General features: G+C 36.0%; 2 protein-coding genes across 2 annotated transcripts in view; one reads left to right on the forward strand and one right to left on the reverse strand.

Moving 5' to 3' along the window:
* The window catches only part of LOTGIDRAFT_238850 (hypothetical protein), a 58,695-nt gene extending 37,190 nt beyond the window's left edge, over positions 1-21,505 (reverse strand). Inside the window, exons 1-4 of the mRNA XM_009051943.1 lie at positions 21,432-21,505; positions 19,794-21,129; positions 12,268-12,285; positions 12,199-12,202 (exon numbers count right to left, since the gene is read on the reverse strand). Coding sequence (XP_009050191.1) covers positions 12,269-12,285; positions 19,794-21,129; positions 21,432-21,434 — 1,356 coding nt within the window. The 5' untranslated portion in view covers positions 21,435-21,505 and the 3' untranslated portion in view covers positions 12,199-12,202; position 12,268. The remainder of the gene's footprint in view (positions 1-12,198; positions 12,203-12,267; positions 12,286-19,793; positions 21,130-21,431) is intronic.
* Positions 21,506-21,876: 371 nt separating this feature from the next.
* On the forward strand, positions 21,877-24,103 carry LOTGIDRAFT_201398 (hypothetical protein). Its single transcript, XM_009051944.1, has 3 exons — positions 21,877-21,988; positions 22,178-22,642; positions 23,029-24,103. The coding sequence occupies exons 1-3, from the start codon at positions 21,932-21,934 to the stop codon at positions 23,845-23,847; spliced, it is 1,341 nt and encodes a 446-aa protein (XP_009050192.1). The 5' UTR covers positions 21,877-21,931; the 3' UTR covers positions 23,848-24,103.
* The last annotated feature ends 1,336 nt before the right edge of the window (positions 24,104-25,439 follow it).

Here is a 25,439-nt window from a genome sequence, read left to right on the forward strand (position 1 = left end):
AACCACGACCACCGCAGCTTTGGGAATACAGTCCTAAATGTTTAAAAAATATTTCGATTAAAATTTTTCATATAATATATAATATTATTAATATCACATATTATGTAGAATTCATTGTGTAGATTTTTGTCGATTTAACTTCATGAATATTTTTGAATATCAAGAAGAAAATGAATCTATTTACTAATGATAGAATGTGGGACTTTGGACGTCAAGATCCTTCTGATATAAATTTTATCAATGTCAAGTGTAAGCTTACCTAGGTTTCTTCGTGACTACAAATTGTGTTGACGTGAAAGGCAGAGCTGTAAGTGTTAATCCTTCTCTATCACAACTTTTTCTATTTTCTTATATTCAAAATACATAATATATGTCATAAATAGGAACATTTGAATACGCTTTTATAATAACTCATTTGTCAAAACGTTTTAATTGTTCAGAACAATCGAAACCAGATGAAGTAAGAACACAATACAGATGGAGACTGAGAATTGTTTGGAAGGAAATAAACTGGAAACTCACCAGGATAAGGTTCTGTATAATATCTGAACACAAAACCATCATTTTCTTCAAAACTATTCGTTTTAAATGTTACATTAACTCTTGAATCATTTAATGCAACCACATGTTTTGATTTATGACCACATGTTAGGAGATTTGTATTAACTAAAATGGAATTTTTTATCCATAGTTTTATAATATCAGTCTAAGAATTTATTTCATCGTCGAAATCCGTGAAGAAAAGACCATTCGTATCTTAAAGTGGGTGCAAAAGAAATATTTAGAAGAGCTTACAGCTTACAAATGGCTGGTTGACGCAAACCTGCAAGAAAATACTGAACAGAGTGGTGGTTTTCCTAGTCCAGTATAACACATAGAAACATCATCGAAGTATCTGTCTGTTTCAGAAATAAGTTTTCACCGACTGGTCCCATTTCTCTGTAAGTCTGCTGTATTTGCTCAGATAGCAAAGGTTACTTACAGGATATAGAGCAAACGCTTTTTTGGTTTTTTTTCACCTTAAAAACTGATGCTGCATCCCTTGTCAATATCAACTTACCTCCTTTCACTTGTACAAAATCATTTTGACATTGCATATTATTTTCTATATCCAGGAATAGAAATTCTAACATAATCCTTTTTTTAAGGTCATTTGCAGTTAAAATCCATTCAATGGCTAAATTCCTATAATAGAAATAACATTTAGTTTTTTTTTAAATGACCCTTCGTACGACTGCCTGTCATTAAATAAAATGTTTCATAACAATTTCAAGATATTTATCTATGAAATAAAGCATGATCTAATCCAGCCTATCCTATGGCCATTATAAAAAACACCAACACTTGGTCGAATTGCGTGATTAACAATTAGTCCGTTTTTAATTAACCCTTATAAAACAAATCGAGTTTGATCAAGTAGAAACATAGTTGTAAACTGCATATCTTAGAAATATATTCAGATATAATTTACACGCTTTTGATAACGAAAATGTTGCATAATGCCCCATTCCTTTCAGACATGGACTTACTTGTAATATTTATCAGGATAACCGGGAGAATATACATACATTGGTGTTGCGCTTACATCTAGTTCACGTATTTTTGGAAAGTGTACGTCACCTATGGGTATGAAATAATTATACAGAGGTTACGATTTTCCATTACTGCTGAAATTATGATTTCAATTATTTACAGTTTAAATAGTATTACAAATAGCTATAACCGTATTGAAAGTTCTATTTACATAAATACTTTTATTGCAGACAAGTTACATTACATCATCCCAGATGACGTTACTGTTCTAAACATCTTTTACGAATATAGCTACCCGATACAATAGGTACCAAAACATCGAAAAGGATATGATCACAAACAATTACTTAAGTAAAAGATATTGTATTACAGTAAGCTACATTATAAACCTATGGCGGCAAATTTCCTTGTTGTTGCAGGTTGATTATAAGTCAGTAATAACCTCCCAACTCTTGGTAGTTTCTTTATTCCGAGGTACAAGTTTTACGCAGGTTCCTTATCGGATGGCTTTAAGAACGACTGTCTTGTAATATTTTTTAAGTGTTGTTACTGACAATTAGTTTGTAAGGTTCAAAGTCAAGATGCGCCAAACGTTTTCTAAACTTTGTAAAAACTCGCCCTCGGTTAGTATCCATACATAAGACGTGTTATCACGGTTATTACAGTAAAAATACTGACCGAGGGCGAGTTTTTACAGCTTCTTTTTTTTCAATATTATTTTATTTTACACATACATATTAAACATTTTACATTATCATACAGAACATATTAAAAGGTAGGGTTTCAATCCTACATCCAACAAATTTAACTATATCACAGTTAGTTACAGTAAGAGATATGTGATCACAGTAAGTTACAATAAGCTATATGTGATGACAGTTAGTTACAATAAGCTATATGTGATTACAGTTAGTTACAGTAAGAGATATGTGATGACAGTAAGTTACAGTAAGAGATATGTGATTACAGTTAGTTACAATAAGAGATATGTGATCACAGTTAGTTACAGTAAGAGATATGTGATGACAGTAAGTTACAATAAGCTATATGTGATTACAGTTAGTTACAGTAAGAGATATGTGATGACAGTAAGTTACAGTAAGAGATATGTGATTACAGTTAGTTACAATAAGAGATATGTGATCACAGTTAGTTACAGTAAGAGATATGTGATGACAGTAAGTTACAATAAGCTATATGTGATTACAGTTAGTTACAATAAGAGATATGTGATCACAGTTAGTTACAGTAAGAGATATGTGATGACAGTTAGTTACAGTAAGAGATATGTGATGACAGTTAGTTACAATAAGATATATTTCATCAAAGTCAGAAACAATTATCACAGTTAGTTACATTTCGGGGAAGGGAGGGTTTGATTCTCCCAAATGTACAGGCCTAGGGTGGAGCAGACACTTTATTTAGAATCTAGGATTAAGGGTCTTGATATTGGGTTTTTTCTGTTCTTATTCTGATCTGAAATTAGAAAAAATAACTTGCCCGATGGGCGAGAAGTATAGTATCTGTTATGTACTAATCGTTTTTAGTTTACTATGAACAATATTATCATTTAAGTTCTTATTTTTTGAATATGCAACTATCATTTTCTGCTTATAGACATGGGGGAATTTCTCTTGAAGGCTTTTATTGTGGGCATGAACTATCTTGCTTGCTCGATTGCTGGTTGTATTGAACGGGACAACAAAGGGTGCTATGCCTACATTATGATGAATATTTAGTCCGATAGGTCTTGCTGTATTCAATGTCTCAATCCAATGGGCTTCCCTAGATTGGCGGAATTTGGTAGTTTCATCTTCGGGCAAGTCAATATCTATACGCTCAATCGGGATTAGGGTGAGATCGTCTATTGAATGGTCGTCGAGGTTGAAATGATTAGAAACAGGCTTGTCTTTCTTTAATTTGATGTCCGACCTATGAGCATTAAAACGAGTTCGTAAATTATTCTTAGTTTCTCCTACATATTGTTTGGGATATTTCTTGCATGAAATTACATTCGAATGTTCACATGTTAGATGTTCCTGGATCGGGTACCTTTTATTCGTAGAGTTGCTTACAAAATAATGAGTTTATGATATAAAGGGACATGTTTTGCATCTACTGGACAAACATGGAGCACTTCTTAAACCTGGAGGTACTTCGGCATCAAGTCTGTTTTAAGCTGCTATCTATGCTAAGGTGGAATTTTTTATGTTTCGTAAAAATCGTTCAGAGTACGCACGCTCTTTCAGTTTTGAGAAAACAATCGTACAGGCTTGGTTGAAATCAGACGATCTTGTACAAATTCGATGAAATCGTAAAACTTGTGACTTAATTATACCAGAAAAGGTATGTTTTGGGTGAAAGGAGCTCTTGTGCAAGAGTTGATGAGTATCACTTTCTTTGAAATACACTTTAATATCCAGTTTATTTGTTTCTGCTATGGAATCTCCCTTAAAGACAGTGGTATCGAGAAAGTTTATGCTTTTGTCACTCACGTTTGCGGTTAGTTTGGTAGAAGGATGGTGGTTGTTGAGAATTTCAGAGAATTCCCAAAACTGTTCGATAGAATAAGTCCAAACCATAAAAATGTCATCCAAAAAGCGTCCGTAAAAAATTTGGTCAAATCGACAGAGGGGCAACACCTCACGTTCCCACTCTGCCATGAAAAGGTTTGCGTACGAAGGTGCGAATCGTTTGCCCATTGCTGTCCCTGAAGTTTGTAAATATGTTTTACCATTAAGTGAAATCGTTTTGACTAAGACAAATTTCTAAAAGCTGTAGAATTGCTTCGTCGGGTCTGTTTGGATCTGGGTTTCTATAAAAAGCTTTACGAACTGCCGTTAAACCAGTAGTGTTATCGATATTGGTATACATAGAAGAAACGTTGATAGAAATTAAAATAGCATTAGAGGGAACTCGAATATTTTATGTATTTTATTGACAAAATCGGTTGTGTCTTTATTTATGTTGACACGCTAGAGGTAGTTAGAAATGATCAATGTATTCTGACACTGCATATGACTCACTACAACAGTCAGATACATGTGAGATATGTAATGACAGTTAGTTACAGTAAGAGGTATATGATCACGGTTATTTACAGTAAGAGATATGTGATCAAAGTTAGTTACAGTACGACATAATGTATTATGACCGTTAGTTACAGTTAGATGTTTATGTTATCAAATTAAGAAACAATAAGAAATATTTAAACACAGTTAGTTATAGTGAAATATATTTTATCGTAGTAAGTTACAATAAGATATATTTTACCACAGTTATAACAGTAATAACAATTATGTTATCACATTTAGCTACAATGAGAAACATGTTATCACAATTAAGGTGCGGGCACACGAGCGGTCTTGGTTGGAGTTTGTCGCCAAATTAGATTCTGGAGTAAAATATCCCGTCTACCCATCCTTCCGCGACAAGATTATCGCGTCACCGACAGGATTTATAATATCAAGTTTGATAAATGTCTCCGGTAGTTTTATCGTCTGCAAGACAGACCGTCATCATCCAATAAAAATTATTTTCCTTGCAATTGCAGGCCACACACGTGATTATCGACATGGTAGAAAACGACCCACTGGAGATTTTTGTCTCCTCGTGTGCCCGTGCCAGTCGGTGAAACTCTTAACAAGCCTAGACAGCGACCAAGACCGCTCGTGTGCCCGCATCAACAAGAGATATGTTACCACAGTTAACACAGTAAGAGATAAAATATCGGTTAGTTACAGTATGATATATAAGAATGTAATTAGTTTGATATGCTTAGTAAAGTACAAGATCACAATTACAGTAACAGATATGTTATCATTGTAAGCTATATTAAATGATGTGATATGGCAGTTAGTTCTACATCATTAGTTGACCACAATTTGTTACAATATGGACTTACTTTTTCTAATGATAATTCTTACAGGTTTCTTGCTAGGTTTCAGCCAAGAGTACACAATATTGAAGTAATCTGTTTTAGTATAGTGCAATTGTAACTCTTTAGGATAAGACGTTCCACAGAACGTCATAGATTTATTTTGGTCATCCCCTGAAACACAGTTAATATAAAATTATCCATTGTGCAGATGCCGCTCATTCGGGCCTTGGACACAACTCATTTCATAAAGCATGTGGTATATTTTAACGATGGTTTTTCCACTTTTGCCAGTTAAATCTTAGTTTAATGATTTGTTTTTTGACTCGTGTATTGATTTTACCAACTATTCTTTAAAATGAAATGTTCAGATTTCATTTGCAATTTCCTCATTGTGGATGCGAGATATTGTGTTATGCATGGAGAATAAGGACTTTTTTAATAAACAAGTAAATAAAGTAAAGTTTTACCTGGAAACTCGATCTTTAAAGACTCTAAGTTACAATTTACAGAGTCAAAAAATTTAAAATCTTCAAAAATAATACGAAATGAACCATTACCAATTCGCCAATAACAATGACGCACCCTGAAAAGACAACAGTAAAAAGATACACATTCACAATTGTTCTGACTGAGCTGTATTTTGATTCATACAAAAGGGGTAAAGGGAAATTTTGAAATTGGAAAATAGATCTACCAAAAAAAACCCAGAAAGCTAGAACTGCGTAACTTAGATCCGAGCGTTGCATAAAACCTTACTTTTTGAACTTCAATCGAGCGAGGCTACCATTAAAACTAGTGTGTGTTGGACAGTGAATAATATGAGAAATATATACAGTACAACTCATCATGAATCCAGAAATTACAAAATATAATTACAATATATATAAATATATTGCTAAAAAGAGAATATAGAGTTCATTCTGATTACGAAAACCACATTGATTTGGAATAAATACATTATAAGTTAGAAATTAAAGATTTAAAATTCTAAAGATTATATTCATGCATTATTGCCATGCTTCATAGAAAAAGAACCACACGGTCATTAAAGATCTTAAAAAAAATTGTTTATATTAATTAGGTCCAGGGCATTCTAAATACAAAAATTTTCAAGAAAATTCAAAAACGAAAAATAATTAAATTCGGAATTCATAATTCTGTTCCCAACAAGTTTTAGATAAATTGCAGGTTTTTGATAAAAACCAAAATAATACATAAATTAGATATTTCATATAAACTGTATGTATTTTGTCGACATTTTATTTTCACCGAAGCGGGATCACCCAAACATATTCCATAGAACCGAAAGCTCTCGAGTCCAAACCGGAATTGATTTTCAGGTCAATCCGATAATTTGCCGTCGAGTTGAAAAATTCTAAATTTTGGGTTATTTCCTTAACAAAAAAAGAAAAAGGATTTTTCTTTTCTCCAATTTTACGGGAAAAAGTTTATTCCAAAATAATATTTTAGACAATACGAGGAAAATCGGTCCAACAATAAGCTCTAAAAGACCAGAATTATAAAGGAAAAAATTAATACAAAATCAAAGCGTGACAAGCGATAAATCGATTTGCCTCAGTCAAATTAACGGATTATTTTCTAATCGGTTTAATCAATATCGCGTTGGACAATAGATTTCACCTCTTAATCCAGCTGGTATACAACGATAGCTAACAACAACCAAATAACATGACAACAGGGCTCTTATTTTAGATATAAATAGAAATCTACACCGACCACAACACATTCAGTTGCAACATCTTGCCTTGGTTAGCTTTAAATTTTCCTAGAAGTTTCTCGTTTTCGCCCTCGTCGCTTTTAAACAATTCTTCAAAATGGTAAGTAGCGATTTTTATCTTTGGTAATTTAGATCTGCCATAGTCCCTATTAAAAGACTTGATTTATAACGAGTAGCAATATTGAATTATATTATCTAGGGTTTTTATTTTATAAGGTGGTCGAATGTTGTACAACTATTAGTGAGTTCGAGTTTAAAGGCAAACAAAAGTAAATTCAAATTCAAATTCAGCCATTAAACCTACTCCGAAACCTCAACCTTTCCCTTTTTTTATTCGGCTTCTAAATTAGAATTATACACATTCTTCTCCTAAATTACACGCTTCTTTTCATATTACCGGGTCGGTACCTTCTTACTTTGTCTAATTCCGTCTAGTTACCTATTAATTCCTGTCTTTTCAGCGTGAGTGTATCTCTATCCATGTTGGTCAAGCTGGTGTCCAGATGGGCAATGCCTGTTGGGAGTTATACTGTTTAGAACATGGTATCCAACCTGATGGTCAGATGCCTTCTGATAAAACTATTGGAGGTGGGGATGATTCCTTCAACACTTTCTTCAGCGAGACTGGAGCTGGTAAACATGTTCCAAGAGCTGTATTTGTTGATTTGGAACCAACGGTAGTAGATGAAGTCCGAACTGGTACATACCGTCAGCTCTTCCATCCTGAACAACTCATCACTGGTAAAGAAGATGCTGCCAATAACTATGCACGAGGTCACTACACTGTGGGTAAAGAGCTCATAGATCTAGTCCTCGACAGAACCAGGAAGTTGGCTGATCAATGTACTGGTCTTCAAGGATTCCTCATCTTCCACAGCTTTGGTGGAGGAACCGGATCTGGTTTCTCTTCCTTGTTGATGGAAAGATTGAGTGTCGATTATGGAAAGAAATCTAAATTGGAGTTTGCTGTTTATCCTGCTCCACAAGTATCTACTGCTGTTGTAGAACCTTACAACTCTATCCTTACAACCCATACCACATTGGAGCATTCCGACTGTGCTTTCATGGTGGATAACGAGGCTATCTATGATATTTGTAGACGAAATCTCGACATTGAGAGACCAACCTACACCAACTTGAATCGATTGATTGGTCAAATCGTAAGCTCAATCACTGCATCACTTCGATTTGATGGTGCCTTGAATGTGGACCTTACTGAGTTCCAGACTAATTTAGTACCCTACCCACGTATTCATTTTCCCCTGGCTACATATGCACCAGTCATTTCTGCTGAGAAAGCTTACCATGAACAACTGTCTGTGGCTGAAATCACCAACGCTTGTTTCGAACCAGCAAACCAGATGGTCAAATGTGATCCTCGCCATGGTAAATACATGGCTTGCTGCATGTTGTACCGAGGTGATGTTGTGCCCAAGGATGTGAATGCTGCTATTGCTACCATTAAAACCAAGAGAACCATCCAATTCGTTGACTGGTGTCCAACTGGTTTCAAAGTTGGTATCAACTACCAACCGCCAACTGTTGTGCCAGGAGGTGATTTAGCCAAGGTCCAGAGAGCTGTGTGTATGCTGAGTAACACAACTGCTATTGCTGAAGCCTGGGCCCGTCTTGATCATAAATTTGATCTGATGTACGCCAAAAGAGCTTTCGTTCACTGGTATGTTGGTGAAGGTATGGAAGAAGGTGAATTCTCTGAAGCTAGAGAAGATTTAGCTGCTCTAGAGAAAGATTATGAAGAAGTTGGAGTTGATTCTGTTGAAGGTGAAGGTGAAGAAGGAGAAGGAGAAGAATATTAAAATCAAATCGAACATTGGTTGAATAAATCTGCAGTGTATGATACATAATTTTGTTTTGTTAACTCGTGTCTATATATAAATGATCCAAAACCTTCTCATTTTCTTAACTGGAACTTAAGTTGGAACCCGAATTTCTTATATACTAACAGCAGAGACAAAAAGGCAAAGAGCCAAGGCCGACGTGTTTAAGCTCGTTGCTGAAAACGCAAGTTTGAGAATTTAGTAGCAGAGGTGAGGGGCTGCAGGATAGAGTGATATAACCCGAAGGTGATGGGCCCAGTCACTGTGTGGGATCAATTATTCGGCTATCGTTAATAATTGTCTATTCTGAAGTGATAATCAACCATATACCGTCTATAAGACATACAGAAAAAGGCATTAAGTGACTAGCATATCAATTATTCATATCTTGTACTTTCCTAATAATATTTATAAGGGACACGTACACCATCCCTTTCATCCTTAGTCTTGGAAACAGATATTATTTTTCTCAGCTATTCAGTTGACCGTCAAAATTTGAGCCTTCTTATCCATATTTAAAGTGTCTTTTTTTCATGTGACTCCGACACGTTGGCAATTAAGTTCATAAATGTATTTGTATAATAACTTTTGCTGTCATTTAGCTCGGGGTTATGGACACTGCGTTGATGTTGGAAAGCTATTTCCCCTAGGGTATGCGAAGCATCAGAACAGAGGATGAAACGATTATGATAAAAGCGTTAGAAATTCACATAAAATACATGGAGAACAATTTGACGACCGTTTCTTTACCTCTTATATCAGGACTTGTTTAGTCAGGTGATCAAGTATAGATTTAAGTGGTCTAAACATCAAGGAGAAAAATAATTGAAATTTTAAAAAAATGATGACGGTCTGAACCAAATAATAAAGTAAAATTACGTGCAAAAATTGCGTGGAAAGAATGAACCTAATTTAGAGGCAAGATTACTGGCTGTTGGTCCAAGAGTTAGAACATCTGTGACTTGTTAACACAATCTCTAACTAGCGAAAGAGATAAAAATGTTTATCACATTTTACGCATCACCACAGTTTGATATAAAATATAAAAACACTGGAGCATAGATCAGTTATAAACAACCCAGAAAGACGCAGCACAGCAAAATGGGGAAAAATTGTTTCATTTTTGGATGTCTTCTAATTTCTCTTGTTCATGGTTTGTATATTTTTCTTGAATATTTTGATCAAATAATAATAGTTGGTTGATGCCAATAAGTTTATAGTCACACTGATATTTTGAACTTGATGTCATATTGATGTGTTATACTTGACGTCATTCTCATTTTTATACTTGACGTCATTCTCATTTTTATACTTGACGTTTTTCTATGTTTTTCATGCTGACGTTTTGTACTTGACCTCATACTGATGTTCTATACTAGGCGGTTTTTTTTACTATGTTTTAAACTTGACGTCATGCCTACGCATTATACTTGACTTCATACCGGTGTTTTATACTTGACGTTTTTTCTATGATTTGTACGTGACATCATACCTACGATTTAAACTTGACGCCATTTGACGTTTTTTCTATGTTTTAAACTTGACGTCATCATGCTGATGTTTTATATTTGACGTCTTTCCTATTTTGTATACTTGACCGTGACATCTTACCTATATTTTAAACTTGACGCCATACTGATGTTTTATACTTGACGTTTTTTTCTATGTTTTATACTTGACATCTTACCTATATTTTAAACTTGGCGCCATGCTGATGTTTTATACTTGACGTCATTCTAATATTTCTATCTTGCAGGTATTCCAATCAAGGGTCCCATTTCTAACTTAATTCACATCTATCACCACTGTCTAACTTCTGATGTTGATGACGATGGATTTGTAGAATATGGTGATGCCAGGCATACAGCTTTAAGGGCTGACATTGATAGAGATGGTGGTATCTCAAAAGACGAAGTCGCAAGAGATCCTGTGTTGAAAGAAATTACTGAAGAAGATTTCCATGTCTATGACACAAACGGGGATGGTTTATTATCCTTATCAGAACTGACGGATATTTTCTTCCTTCAAACTGGAGAACTCGGAGACAACCGAGACATGCCTAAATGTTTGGAATTTTTGACCAAGGAAGAAAAAGATGTTGTAACTGGCTATGAAATCTCCATCAAAACATTCGTCATCACAGAGAGAAATTTTAATTTGATTGATATTGACGATGATGGCCTGGTTAGTGAAGACGAGTATCAAGCTGAATATCGAGTTGCTGATTATAACCAAGATAATACTCTAACTGATTTAGAGATCAAATTATTTAGACCAACTTTCCTCATATCTATTGATGGTTATTGCTCCGATACATCTGTTGGTTGTTTATTGGACGACTTTCTCCCGATTTTTAACGAAGCAGATGAAAATAACGATGGCCGTCTCGATCTGAAAGAGTATGTCACACGTTTTGGAAAAGACGTGGATACAGAATAAAGGTTACTCGTGTAATATTACAAAAATAAATTACTTGCATTATAAAATTAGTCTGTTTAAGTCGAAATGCCCAGAAAAGTAGAACATGATAACCACATTTTCATTTACTGCAGCTCTCTCATAGATTATTAAGTCGGCTAATTTTTACCCGTATGACATGCCCATTTCTAAACCAACCTTTGCCTCTACGTACGAGGACAGCCTGTCGGAATGGTATTGAGAAGCAGGGTGTATTTCCAGGTATCAGTCAATGCTGTTCTGTTTCATTGTTGTAATCTGGAAGTAAATTGGTGTCGTTAAAACTTTCTTAAATCTTTCGGTAACAGATTTAAAAAATCAGTTTACATTATTGGTACAAATCCATTCAAATACAAAAATGTAATGAAGAAAAAAAGATCAATTGATCACACAAAACTTATGGATTAAAAATTTCTCACATGACTAAATTTTGCATAACTGTAGGTAGCTATATAAAGCTGAACCATTAATAAGTTCATTAAGACATTACCGGAAATTCCACAACATCGTTGTGCCCCACAAGGTAAAACGAACACAAAAAACAAGGGCTAGGATATTTCTGTCTTCGTACAACTTCGTACTGTATTTAGAACCGTATGGTGACCAGGGGCACAGTAGATTTTTACGTAGTTTAACTAAGTGAAAGCATTTAAAACTTGAGGTATATGAATGATCTTATTCATGCTGGAAGAAAAAAACTCTTGCTGTTTTAAACCAAATCAAAAATGCTCAGTCATGAAATATCAAATAAATGATAGCCAAAAATACAGTCTATGCAAGGGTTTTATTTGCCAAAAAACATATTTCAATCAATCTCAAATTTTAATATTCTTCTCCCTCTCCTTCTTCGCCTTCACCTTCAACAGAATCAACCCCAACTTCTTCATAGTCTTTCTCTAAAGCAGCTAAATCTTCCCTAGCTTCAGAGAATTCACCTTCTTCCATACCTTCACCAACATACCAGTGGACGAAAGCTCTCTTGGCGTACATCAGATCAAATTTATGATCAAGACGGGCCCAGGCTTCTGCAATAGCAGTTGTGTTGCTCAACATACACACAGCTCTCTGGACCTTGGCTAAATCCCCGCCTGGTACAACAGTTGGTGGTTGGTAGTTGATACCCACTTTGAAACCAGTTGGACACCAGTCGACGAATTGGATGGTTCTCTTGGTTTTAATGGTAGCAATAGCAGCATTGACATCCTTGGGAACAACATCACCTCGGTACAGCATGCAGCAAGCCATGTATTTACCATGACGAGGATCACATTTGACCATCTGGTTTGCTGGCTCGAAGCAAGAGTTGGTGATTTCAGCCACAGAAAGTTGTTCATGGTAAGCTTTCTCAGCAGAAATGACTGGTGCATATGTAGCCAAAGGGAAATGGATACGTGGGTAAGGTACCAAGTTAGTTTGGAACTCAGTTAGATCGACGTTCAAAGCACCATCAAATCGGAGTGATGCAGTGATTGAGCTTACGATTTGACCAATCAATCGATTCAAGTTGGTGTAGGTTGGTCTTTCAATGTCGAGATTTCGTCTACAGATATCATAAATAGCCTCGTTATCCACCATGAAGGCACAGTCGGAATGCTCCAATGTGGTATGGGTTGTAAGGATAGAGTTGTAAGGCTCTACAACAGCAGTTGATACCTGTGGGGCAGGATAAACAGCAAACTCCAATTTGGATTTCTTTCCATAATCAACACTCAATCTTTCCATCAACAAGGAAGAGAAACCAGATCCGGTTCCCCCGCCAAAGCTGTGGAAGATGAGGAATCCTTGAAGACCAGTACATTGATCAGCCAACTTCCTGGTTCTGTCGAGGACTAGATCTATGAGTTCTTTTCCTACAGTATAGTGACCTCTGGCATAGTTATTAGCAGCATCTTCTTTACCAGTGATGAGTTGTTCAGGATGAAAAAGTTGACGGTAAGTACCAGTTCGGACTTCATCTACTACTGTTGGTTCCAAATCAACAAATACAGCTCTTGGAACATGTTTACCAGCTCCAGTCTCGCTAAAGAAAGTGTTGAAGGAATCATCTCCACCTCCGATAGTTTTATCAGAAGGCATTTGACCATCAGGTTGTATTCCATGTTCTAAACAGTACAACTCCCAACAGGCATTGCCCATCTGGACACCAGCTTGGCCAACATGAATAGAGATACACTCACGCTAAAAAAGATATGAATAATTAGATAAATAGACTCCTCAATTAACTAAAGAATGTGTAAGGAGCAAAGAGACTACTCTGACCTTGGAATCAAAAACTAAGAACCCCTTTTTAGAGTCAATGGAGAAAGCTGGTAGGGGAAGAGAGTGACTGAATATCAAAAGCGACATTTTCGTGCTTTGAAACTCAACACCACAGCGCTTAACACTTACGAATAATAAAATTCGGAGTATCGTTTTTAATAATAATTTCATTAAGTTCAAAAGTAAATATCAATTGTACTCACCATTTTGAAGAATTGTTAAAAAGCGACGAGAATCTGAAGATAAGAAACTTGCAAGAAGATGTAAAGCTAACCAAGGAAATGTTGCAACTGAATGTTTTGTGTTTGGTGTAGATTTCTATTTATATCTAAAATAAGAGCTCTGTTGTTATGTTGTTTGTTTCTTGTTAGCTATCGTTATATATATCAGCAGGATTAGGAGGTGAAATATACTGTCAAACTCGATATTTGTGAGTTTAAGCAGATTTATAATAATCCGGTAATCTCACTAAAGATTTGATTTGATTCAATTAATTGAATTTACTGAAATTGGATTATGAGTCCTCGATAATCCATCAGATTAGATTATTGAAACAAATCAGAAAGTATTACAGGATACGATCTTATTAAATCTATGTTGTGGGCGAAGATTTGTTTATAGCGACTGTTTTACTAGTATGACATAAAACGCTGTCAAATCTGGACTGAATTCAACTTTCAACAACCATTTACTTCAGTTCTTGACTCTAGTCAGTTTTTACAAACTTAAAAATGAGAGAAATCGTCCATATGCAAACTGGTCAATGTGGAAACCAAATTGGAGCCAAGGTAAGCATCTGACAAATCCCACCAGACTGTTATGAGAAGAACAGTTTGTCTAGTCGAGGAAATGCCGCATACAACATCACTGACTATCAGGTCGTAATGTTAAAGGCATAGTTACAGTCGACTTCCTGTTCCAGTTTTATCAATGTCAGGGACATTAAAACAATCTAATACACTCGCTCACTATGGTTATTGTGGCAGATATTGATAGTAAAAACAAAACATGCCGAATCTTTCTAAAAACTAGATGCAGCTTTACGACTAGGCTTGTTAACTCCAACATCTCTTTTCAGAGAGTTCACATTACTTGTTCTTATAATGCATATCTAATAGATTCACCGTATCTTCTATTTCAGTTCTGGGAAGTGATCTCAGATGAACATGGTATTGACCCAACTGGAACTTACCACGGTGATTCAGATCTTCAGTTGGAGAGAATCAACGTTTATTATAATGAAGCTACTGGTGGTAAATATGTACCCAGGGCTGTTCTCGTCGACTTGGAACCTGGTACAATGGATTCCGTACGATCAGGACCTTTTGGCCAGATCTTCCGCCCTGACAACTTTGTGTTTGGACAATCTGGTGCCGGTAATAATTGGGCTAAAGGTCATTATACAGAAGGTGCCGAATTGGTAGATTCTGTTCTGGATGTAGTCCGAAAAGAAGCTGAGAGTTGCGATTGTCTACAGGGGTTCCAGTTGACCCATTCTCTGGGTGGTGGAACTGGCTCTGGTATGGGAACTCTCCTCATCAGTAAAATCCGCGAAGAATATCCAGATAGAATCATGAACACCTTCTCCGTGTGTCCTTCACCAAAGGTAGGTTCAGTGCTTGTGTTCAATTTGGACAATACTTTACTCACATAGTTACAAACATGTTCTTCATTCCTGGATAATGAAAAAGCCAAGTCAAAGTCCGTTAACTAAATTGATCCTTATATTTCAAAAGTCAGCACTTTCTGTTCGAGCATTGTAATCATTATGACAGTCATAAGAATGTACCATATATACAAATTACCGATGTTTTTGGTTGACAAAGAATAAATATAAGAATTATCATAACAAATTTCCTCACAATCTGAATCCTTGTAATTTCAGGTATCTGATACAGTTGTGGAGCCTTACAACGCAACCCTCTCGGTTCATCAACTGGTAGAAAATACAGACGAGACTTACTGTATTGATAATGAAGCTCTATATGATATCTGTTTCCGTACCCTCAAACTGACCACACCCACTTACGGTGATCTCAACCACCTGGTATCAGCCACCATGTCTGGAGTGACCACATGTCTCCGATTTCCTGGTCAACTCAACGCTGACTTGAGAAAGCTCGCCGTCAACATGGTACCGTTCCCTCGTCTACATTTCTTTATGCCAGGATTTGCTCCTCTCACCTCTCGAGGTTCCCAACAGTACCGAGCTCTCACTGTACCAGAACTCACACAACAGATGTTTGATGCAAAAAACATGATGGCTGCCTGCGATCCACGTCATGGACGTTATCTTACAGTGGCTGCCATGTTCAGAGGTCGTATGTCCATGAAGGAGGTGGATGAACAGATGTTGAACGTTCAGAATAAGAACAGCAGCTATTTTGTTGAATGGATTCCTAACAATGTTAAAACTGCTGTCTGTGACATTCCACCAAGAGGTCTAAAAATGTCTGGTACCTTTATTGGTAATACGACAGCCATACAGGAACTCTTCAAGAGAATCTCAGAACAGTTTACCGCCATGTTCAGACGAAAGGCTTTCCTCCATTGGTATACTGGTGAAGGTATGGATGAGATGGAATTTACTGAAGCTGAATCTAACATGAATGATCTAGTATCTGAATATCAACAGTACCAGGATGCTACAGCTGAAGAGGAAGGAGAATTTGATGAAGAAGAAGGGGAACAAGAAGATGCTTAGATAATTGTGGCATTTCTATTGTGTTTAATTAATTTTAATTAATAAATCTGTTATATAGAAATTTAGTTGTAGTACTCTGTAAAAATTTCCTCTAAGGAGATGAAGTCATTTATTGTTTTCGGAAATCTAATAATTGAATTCAGTTAGTTGGTTTAGTTCTTGTACAATTCCTAAACCAGATAATGTACTAATCTAGAACAATCTAATTAAAATTATAATTAAACCTTCGCAAAAAGACTGATTTTATAATGCAAGTAATTTGTTTGTGTCATATTACACGAGTACAATTTTTGCCATTTCCATTTCTTTTTCAAAGCATGTGATATTCTCATTCAGGTCCAGACGACCGTCGTCATTTTGGTCTGCATGGCATCAAGTGTACAATTTATGAAACAATTTTGCCGTTTTTGGCACAAACAAATTCATATGATGTACATGTATGTGCCATCATTGAAGGAAAATGAAACTCACATAAGAGATAAACAGGAACAGAAATACAAAAGACATATTTAAAATATGGACTTAAATAAAGGATGTGGGTATGTAGGTGAAAAGAATATGACAGACTTAAAGGAACGAATCCAAACTGTGTTGCTTATCTTAGGTATACAACTCACATAGATAGCAACGCGTGAGATACTTATTAACCAATAGATGGGCAGTATTCGTGAACCGCAAATAAAAGCATCAACATGACATTACGTACAATTACTATAGTATCATTATGACGTGAACTACAAATACAAGCATCAACTTGATACAATTATCAGATTAGGACCAACAAACCAACTCGATAAAACTTCTTTTTGGATTTTATTGTTTGTTGCAGATTGAATATGAGTTATCTAACATATTTAATACGAAAGAACAAATGACATATATATTAACAAAGCTATAAATTATATAAATAATTTTAACGTATATTTACAATATGTAAGAAAAAAATTACAATTTATGAAACAGGAACACAAATACAAAAGACATATTTAAACCATGGACTTAAATAAAGGATGTAGGTGTGTAGGTGAAAAGAATATGACAGACTTAAGGGAACGAATCCAAACTGTGTTGCTTATCTTAGGTATACAACTCACATAGATATACGCGTGAGATACTTATTAGCCAATAGATGGGCAGTATTGGGGATATTGACCAATGAAATGATAGGTCAGCGAAGACCACTGTTTATGAAAGATGATCATTCTTTCAACCAGTCGGTGTACCGAATCAGACTTATTAACCAATCGAAAGATAGATCAGATTACTGATATCACTCAACGAAATAAAGTAACGTTCCCACATTAAATCAACCACGTCAATAGTAAATTAAGGTGATCCTGTCACTGGTAATTACTTTTTTTATTCATAAAATATCAAAATTGCGAGAACTACAAATACTAGTTTCAACATGACCACATGACGAAAAGTAAAATTACCAGTACCAATATACCAGTATCAACATGACAGTAGGTACAAATTCAAGTATCAACATGACATTTTGTACAATTACTATAGTTTCATCATGACCAGAACTACAAATACTATTATCAACATAACATTAGGTACAAAAACTAGTATATCAACCTGACGTCAAACACAAACGACAACAAGTACAAATACCAGTATGAACATGACAGCATGTACAAATTCTAGTATCAACACGACAACAAGTACAAATTCTAGTATCAATACGACAACATGTGCTACTAGAACTATGTACAGCTCAGAATATGGCACTAGACAAAGAAGCACAAGATATATGGATATACTATTTCTGACATTTATTAACTCAACGTTTCACATGCTCATACAGGCAGCGTTATCAAGAGAGATATCTTGTGCTTCTTTACCTACTCCTATTTCTCTATGTCTTATAAACAGTATACCACTAGACCTTTACCCTTTTTTGGACCGTTTACGTTCTGACCTTCTACCTTTTAGCCCCGGTGCTTTTTAGCATACCTTATATACGAAATCGAGTATGGCTCTTACAAGGAAATAACTGACACTGTCAAAAACTGTAATACTACAACTATGCCCCTGAATCATATTTTAAGCCATTTCTAAACCTTTGAATGTGATTGAAATCTTCTTTGAAGTATCATAGCCTTTTTGAAAACTCGACATATTAACTACGTTCGTTTTTGTTATTTCCACGTAAGAACCATGCGCAGTTTTTTTTATGTTAAAAGCAACGGAGGCTTGTTTGCATATACCATTTGAAGAAGAAGTTAAAACTCTTGCGTGTCTAGTGTATACATTGAGTACGTCATTATATCCCAGACATGTCTCATCACAATTCCTAATCTGTAAAGAAAAATAGTTCTTTTTCAAAGAATAGTCTGATTTTTCATATATTTTTTTTGCTTTTAGTATTAAATAGTTTAAACTACATGTTAACATGTAATAGGTGTAGATGTATGAGAAAAATTCTAAATGGTTGTACAATTTGCCAGGTAAGGTAATGTTCTCCTTTACAGCAGCTTTGTTTTAAGAACAATAAAATGTAGCATGAATTATAATATTTAATCAAAATGTTCATCGCAAAAGTGTTCAACTTCGAAATAGATTTCGCAATCTTAACTATCTCAAATGTGAGAACAATTAATTGAAAACTTTCTGTTGGTTTCACAAGATATTTTTGAAAGTATGATTTTTTTTTTAATTATTAATGCAAAGATTTATGTATGTCATTGATCAATACCAAGTATGGCCTCTATTGAGTATACAAACAGATTTGGGCGCACTTTGACTAAGTCAATGTATTTTGCTTCTCAGATTCTCTTTCTTTCGAGATAACTTCCATTCCTGTGAAAACACCAACTTTCAATAAAAATTGATTGGAAATTGTAAAAAGGATGGATACATGACTCGCATAGGTAAAGGGATATAACCCGTGCTTAAAAATGAAATGAAATGAATGGAGTTTTACGTCCTACTCTTCTGCACCTTGTGGGCTAATGAAGACGGGCAACGCACTGCAGGGTGCCATGAGGGAAATTTTGCCAGGACAGCGGCATTAGCCTGCTCTTTTTCGATTTCCAACTGTCGAGGGATCTTTAACGTGCACAGCCTGTAGCACACGGGGCCTCGGTTTATTGTCCCATCCGAACGACTAGACGCTTTTTCCATGTCAGCCCCTCTTACCTGCATCACTGACAGGGGGAAACCGGGTTGAAAAACTCGTGCTTAAGGTAAATAACTCTTGCTGAAGAAATGATGTATCACATATTGATGTTAAATTATCAATCTTAAGGCAATAAATATAAAAAAGAAAATAGTCAGAAATACAGTCTATTCAAGTGTTTTATTAAAAAACAAAAAATAGATTTAACATGTAGATTTATTTAACCAATTTTGAATGTTAATATTCTTCTCCCTCCCCTTCTTCTCCTTCACCTTCAACAGAATCAACTCCAACTTCTTCATAATCTTTCTCTAGAGCAGCTAAATCTTCTCTAGCTTCAGAGAATTCGCCTTCTTCCATACCTTCACCAACATACCAGTGGACGAAAGCTCTCTTGGCGTACATCAGATCAAATTTATGATCAAGACGGGCCCAGGCTTCAGCAATAGCAGTTGTGTTACTCAACATACAAACAGCTCTCTGGACCTTGGCTAAATCACCTCCTGGTACAACAGTTGGTGGTTGGTAGTTGATACCAACTTTGAAACCAGTTGGACACCAGTCAACGAATTGGATGGTTCTCTTGGTTTTGATGGTAGCAATAGCAGCATTGACATCCTTGGGAACAACGTCACCTCGGTACAACATGCAGCAAGCCATGTATTTACCATGACGAGGATCGCATTTGACCATCTGGTTTGCTGGCTCGAAACAAGCGTTGGTGATTTCAGCCACAGACAGTTGTTCATGGTAAGCTTTCTCAGCAGAAATGACTGGTGCATATGTAGCCAGAGGGAAATGGATACGTGGATAAGGCACCAAGTTAGTCTGGAACTCAGTAAGATCGACGTTCAGAGCACCATCAAATCTGAGTGATGCAGTGATTGAGCTTACGATTTGACCAATCAATCGATTCAAGTTGGTGTAGGTTGGTCTTTCAATGTCGAGATTTCGTCTACAGATATCATAAATAGCCTCGTTATCCACCATGAAAGCACAGTCGGAATGCTCCAATGTGGTATGGGTTGTAAGGATAGAGTTGTAAGGCTCTACAACAGCAGTTGAAACTTGTGGAGCAGGATAAACAGCAAACTCCAATTTGGATTTCTTTCCATAATCGACACTCAATCTTTCCATCAACAAGGAAGAGAAACCAGATCCGGTTCCTCCGCCAAAACTGTGGAAGATGAGGAATCCTTGAAGACCAGTACATTGATCAGCCAGCTTCCTGGTTCTGTCCAGGACAAGATCAATGAGTTCTTTCCCCACAGTGTAGTGACCTCGGGCATAGTTATTAGCAGCATCCTCTTTACCAGTGATGAGTTGTTCAGGATGGAAGAGTTGGCGGTAAGTACCAGTTCGGACTTCATCTACTACTGTTGGTTCAAGGTCAACAAATACAGCTCTTGGAACATGTTTGCCAGCTCCAGTCTCGCTGAAGAAAGTGTTGAAGGAATCATCTCCACCTCCAATAGATTTATCAGACGGCATCTGGCCATCAGGTTGGATTCCATGTTCTAAACAGTACAACTCCCAACAGGCATTGCCCATCTGGACACCAGCTTGGCCAACATGAATAGAGATACACTCACGCTGAAAAAATAAGAATCATTAGATAAATAGACTCCACAATTGACGGTCTAAAGAATCCAAAACCAAGACGTGTCTATAACCCAATTTTAAAACCAAGGGAGAAAGCTTGTGACTGAATAATTAATATAGTATTTTACATTTTTTTATTTCGTGCATTCAAACTTGAACCCACAGGATCTAACCTCACTTATAGTAGAAAACATATAACCACCCTAATGAAAAATAAAATTGGAGTAGAACCATCTTTTTCTTTATCAAATAATCATTGCATACAGTCAAAAGTAAATATCAACTGTACTCACCATTTTGAAGAATTGTTTACAAACGACGAGAATCTGAAGACGAGATATGCAGTTAACCAAGGTAAGAAGTTCAACTGAATGTCTTCAGGTTGGTGTAGATTTCTATTTATATCTACAGTAAGAGCTATGTTGCCATGTTGGTTGTTTGTTTTTGGCTATCGTTGTATATCAGTTAGATTAAGAGGTGAAATCTACTGTCATACCCGATATTTGTGACTTTAAGCAGATTCATATTAATCCGCTAATCTCATTGTAGATTTGATTTGATTCGATTAATAGAATTTACAGTAATTAGATTATGAATCATCGATAATCCATAAGATTAGATTATTGAAATAAATCAGAAAGGATTAACGTTAAATCAAGCTTTTGGGCGAAGATTTTTTTACAGCGACTGTCTAACTGTCTATGCTATAAAACGCTGGTAATTCTTGATCATTCAACTTTCAACAACCATTCACTTCAGTTCTTAACTCCAGTCAGGTTTTACTCACTTCAAAATGAGAGAAATCGTCCATATGCAAACTGGTCAATGTGGAAACCAGATTGGAGCCAAGGTAAGCAACTATTTTATTGACATTTTATTGTGGCAGCTGTTAAAGGTAAAACAAGGCATGCTTACTCTTTCTAAATACTTGATTCAGCTTTACGGCTTGGTTTATTTGAACTAGCACCCCTTTCAGAGAGTTCACATTACTTGTTCTTATAATGCTTGTCTGATCTATTCACCGTATCTTCCATTTCAGTTCTGGGAAGTGATCTCTGATGAACATGGTATTGACCCAACTGGAACTTACCACGGTGATTCAGATCTTCAGTTGGAGAGAATCAACGTATATTATAATGAAGCTACTGGTGGTAAATATGTACCCAGGGCTGTTCTCGTCGACTTGGAACCTGGTACAATGGATTCCGTACGATCAGGACCTTTTGGCCAGATCTTCCGCCCTGACAACTTTGTGTTCGGACAATCTGGTGCCGGTAATAACTGGGCTAAAGGTCATTATACAGAAGGTGCCGAATTGGTAGATTCCGTCCTGGACGTGGTCCGAAAAGAAGCTGAAAGTTGCGATTGTCTACAGGGGTTCCAGTTGACCCATTCTCTGGGTGGTGGAACTGGCTCTGGTATGGGAACTCTCCTCATCAGTAAAATTCGTGAAGAATATCCCGATAGAATCATGAACTCCTTTTCTGTATGTCCTTCACCAAAGGTAGGTTCAGTGCTTATGTTCAATTCATCTGCCATTAATCACATGGTTACAGACCATCACGATGAAAATTGTTTGTTCTCATTCAAACCACAATCCATGGTCCTTAATAAAATGATATATAAATAACGCGGATCATGTGACTTCAAGTTTAAGTCCGAAAGTTCAATTGATCTAAATATTCACATGTATCTTGTTGAAGAATAGTATTTGAGGAGCCAACATTTTCTGATCGAGTAACAAAAATTTTAGATCAGCAATAATTAAATATCGGCTGCAGTAGCCACAATGATGTATCATAATAAAAATAACCGATGTTTTGTTTGACCCAGAATAAAGATAAGAATTGTTTTAACCCTTGTTCACAATCTGAATCCTTGTAATTTCAGGTATCTGATACAGTTGTGGAGCCTTACAACGCAACCCTCTCAGTTCATCAACTGGTAGAAAATACGGACGAGACTTACTGTATTGATAATGAGGCTCTATATGATATCTGTTTCCGTACCCTCAAACTGACCACACCCACTTACGGGGATCTCAACCACCTGGTATCAGCCACCATGTCTGGAGTGACCACCTGTCTCCGATTTCCTGGTCAACTCAATGCTGACTTGAGAAAGCTCGCCGTCAACATGGTACCGTTCCCACGTCTACATTTCTTTATGCCAGGATTTGCTCCTCTCACCTCTCGAGGTTCCCAACAGTACCGAGCTCTGACTGTACCAGAACTCACACAACAGTTGTTTGATGCCAAAAACATGATGGCTGCCTGCGATCCACGTCATGGTCGTTATCTGACAGTGGCTACAATGTTCAGAGGTCGTATGTCCATGAAGGAGGTGGATGAACAGATGTTGAACGTTCAGAATAAGAACAGCAGCTATTTTGTTGAATGGATCCCTAACAATGTTAAAACTGCTGTCTGTGACATTCCACCAAGAGGTCTGAAAATGTCTGGTACCTTTATTGGTAATACGACAGCCATTCAGGAACTATTCAAGAGAATCTCAGAACAGTTTACCGCCATGTTCAGACGAAAGGCTTTCCTCCATTGGTATACTGGGGAAGGTATGGATGAGATGGAATTTACTGAAGCTGAATCGAACATGAATGATCTGGTATCTGAATATCAACAGTACCAGGATGCTACAGCTGAAGAGGATGGTGAATTTGATGAAGAAGAAGGGGACCAAGAAGATGCTTAGATAATTGTGACATTTATATTTCGTTTAATTCATTAGATCTTTTATTTTGAAATTTGATTCTAGTACTCTGTAAAGGTCTCCTTAAAGTGGATGAAGTCATTTATTGTTTTCGGACCCCTGGTTTGATTCTTTTTTCAATATTGCCTCTCAGATTTGCCATATTATATATACCAATCTAGAACAATCTAATTAAAATCACTTCGTTTCTTTATCTGATATTTTTGTCTTCATTTTAATCGAACAAGTTTTTTACCACAATCTCGTTCTTGTTCATTCTTAGCCAATCTAAGCATTTCAGGTAGGTTTCTTGATAACACTGACGAATCATGGGATAGCGAAACCCATAGACGTTGTAATCTTGCTCGATCGTGGGTTTTGCTATTCCACAATTCACCATTGTTGTAGGTGTTGTCCTACTTTTCTGTGGGCGGTGTTGACTAAAACAGGTCAATTTAATCAATGCAAATAATTTATTCGTGTAATACTACACCCAGTGGCTTTTTTACCATAGGCAAGGATTTATTGAATTCAGGTCAAAGTTCACTTGAATGTTTTCATGTGGTGTCTGGATAATCTGAACTTCAATATCTGACTAATTGTATAGGAGAATAATGTGCATTTTTATACCGTCTATTTCCGATATATCAATTTAGTTATATAGTTTGGGGCATTCATCTACCCGACACAAGTTCACTTAAGCAGGCCTAATTACCAAATTTATGACTATTCTCTACCAAATGTGTCTGTAGTTTTGTAAATTCGTAGCTCTTCAGGAAAGGTTATTTTAATATTATAAGGTAAGATTCTGCTCAAAAATCGGGAAAGAGATATAGAGTTAAAGTATTACATAATAAGATTACTTTGTTTTTTGACTAGCTGATTTCACCACCCGAGGTGAAATAATCAAATCAACAGTTGCATAACTCTATCAATCAACTTAACTCAATAAAATACATATCATAAAAGAGGATAAAGAGTAAAGTCTGATTATGAAAATCGCATCATGTAAATACAATAAAAGTTTATTCATTATTCAAATTAATATGCCACCTCGCGGACTCGTTAACTTGTTATCTACCAACCAATCAACCAATCATTCATTATTAATAGGAATTCATGTCCTGTTTTGCATTTTATTTAATATTCACTTTCTAAATCAGTTCGAGTTAATTTGGTCAACCCAGACTTAAATAAAAAAATAAAATCAGTACGAAATTCGATTATGATGTGCCACACAAAAAGAAAAAAATACACAAACATCAAGGTGAATTCGGTTTCTCTTAATATATGAATATGCCATGATTTGATTCAATCAAGAAAATAAAAGTTTTAAATTACCAGGTTTCTTTTGTTCTGAGTCTAGGAAGAGTAAGGATAGCTGATTCATAGTCATTGATTCGTTCTATATCAGCTTCGTATTTTCTCTTCTTACAACTTAGATATCTTTCACCATACCCTATAACCAAGAAAACAATGAATTGGAACTTTGATTAAGGTGGTTTCGCAGAGAAATTTGAAAATAAAAACACCCGTTTTGAGGGACAATTTTTCCTATCATTTTTAAAAATTAACGATATCATTATTTTATTATT

The sequence above is a fragment of the Lottia gigantea genome (assembly GCF_000327385.1).
Source record: "Lottia gigantea unplaced genomic scaffold LOTGIsca_175, whole genome shotgun sequence".
NCBI lineage: Eukaryota > Metazoa > Mollusca > Gastropoda > Lottiidae > Lottia > Lottia gigantea.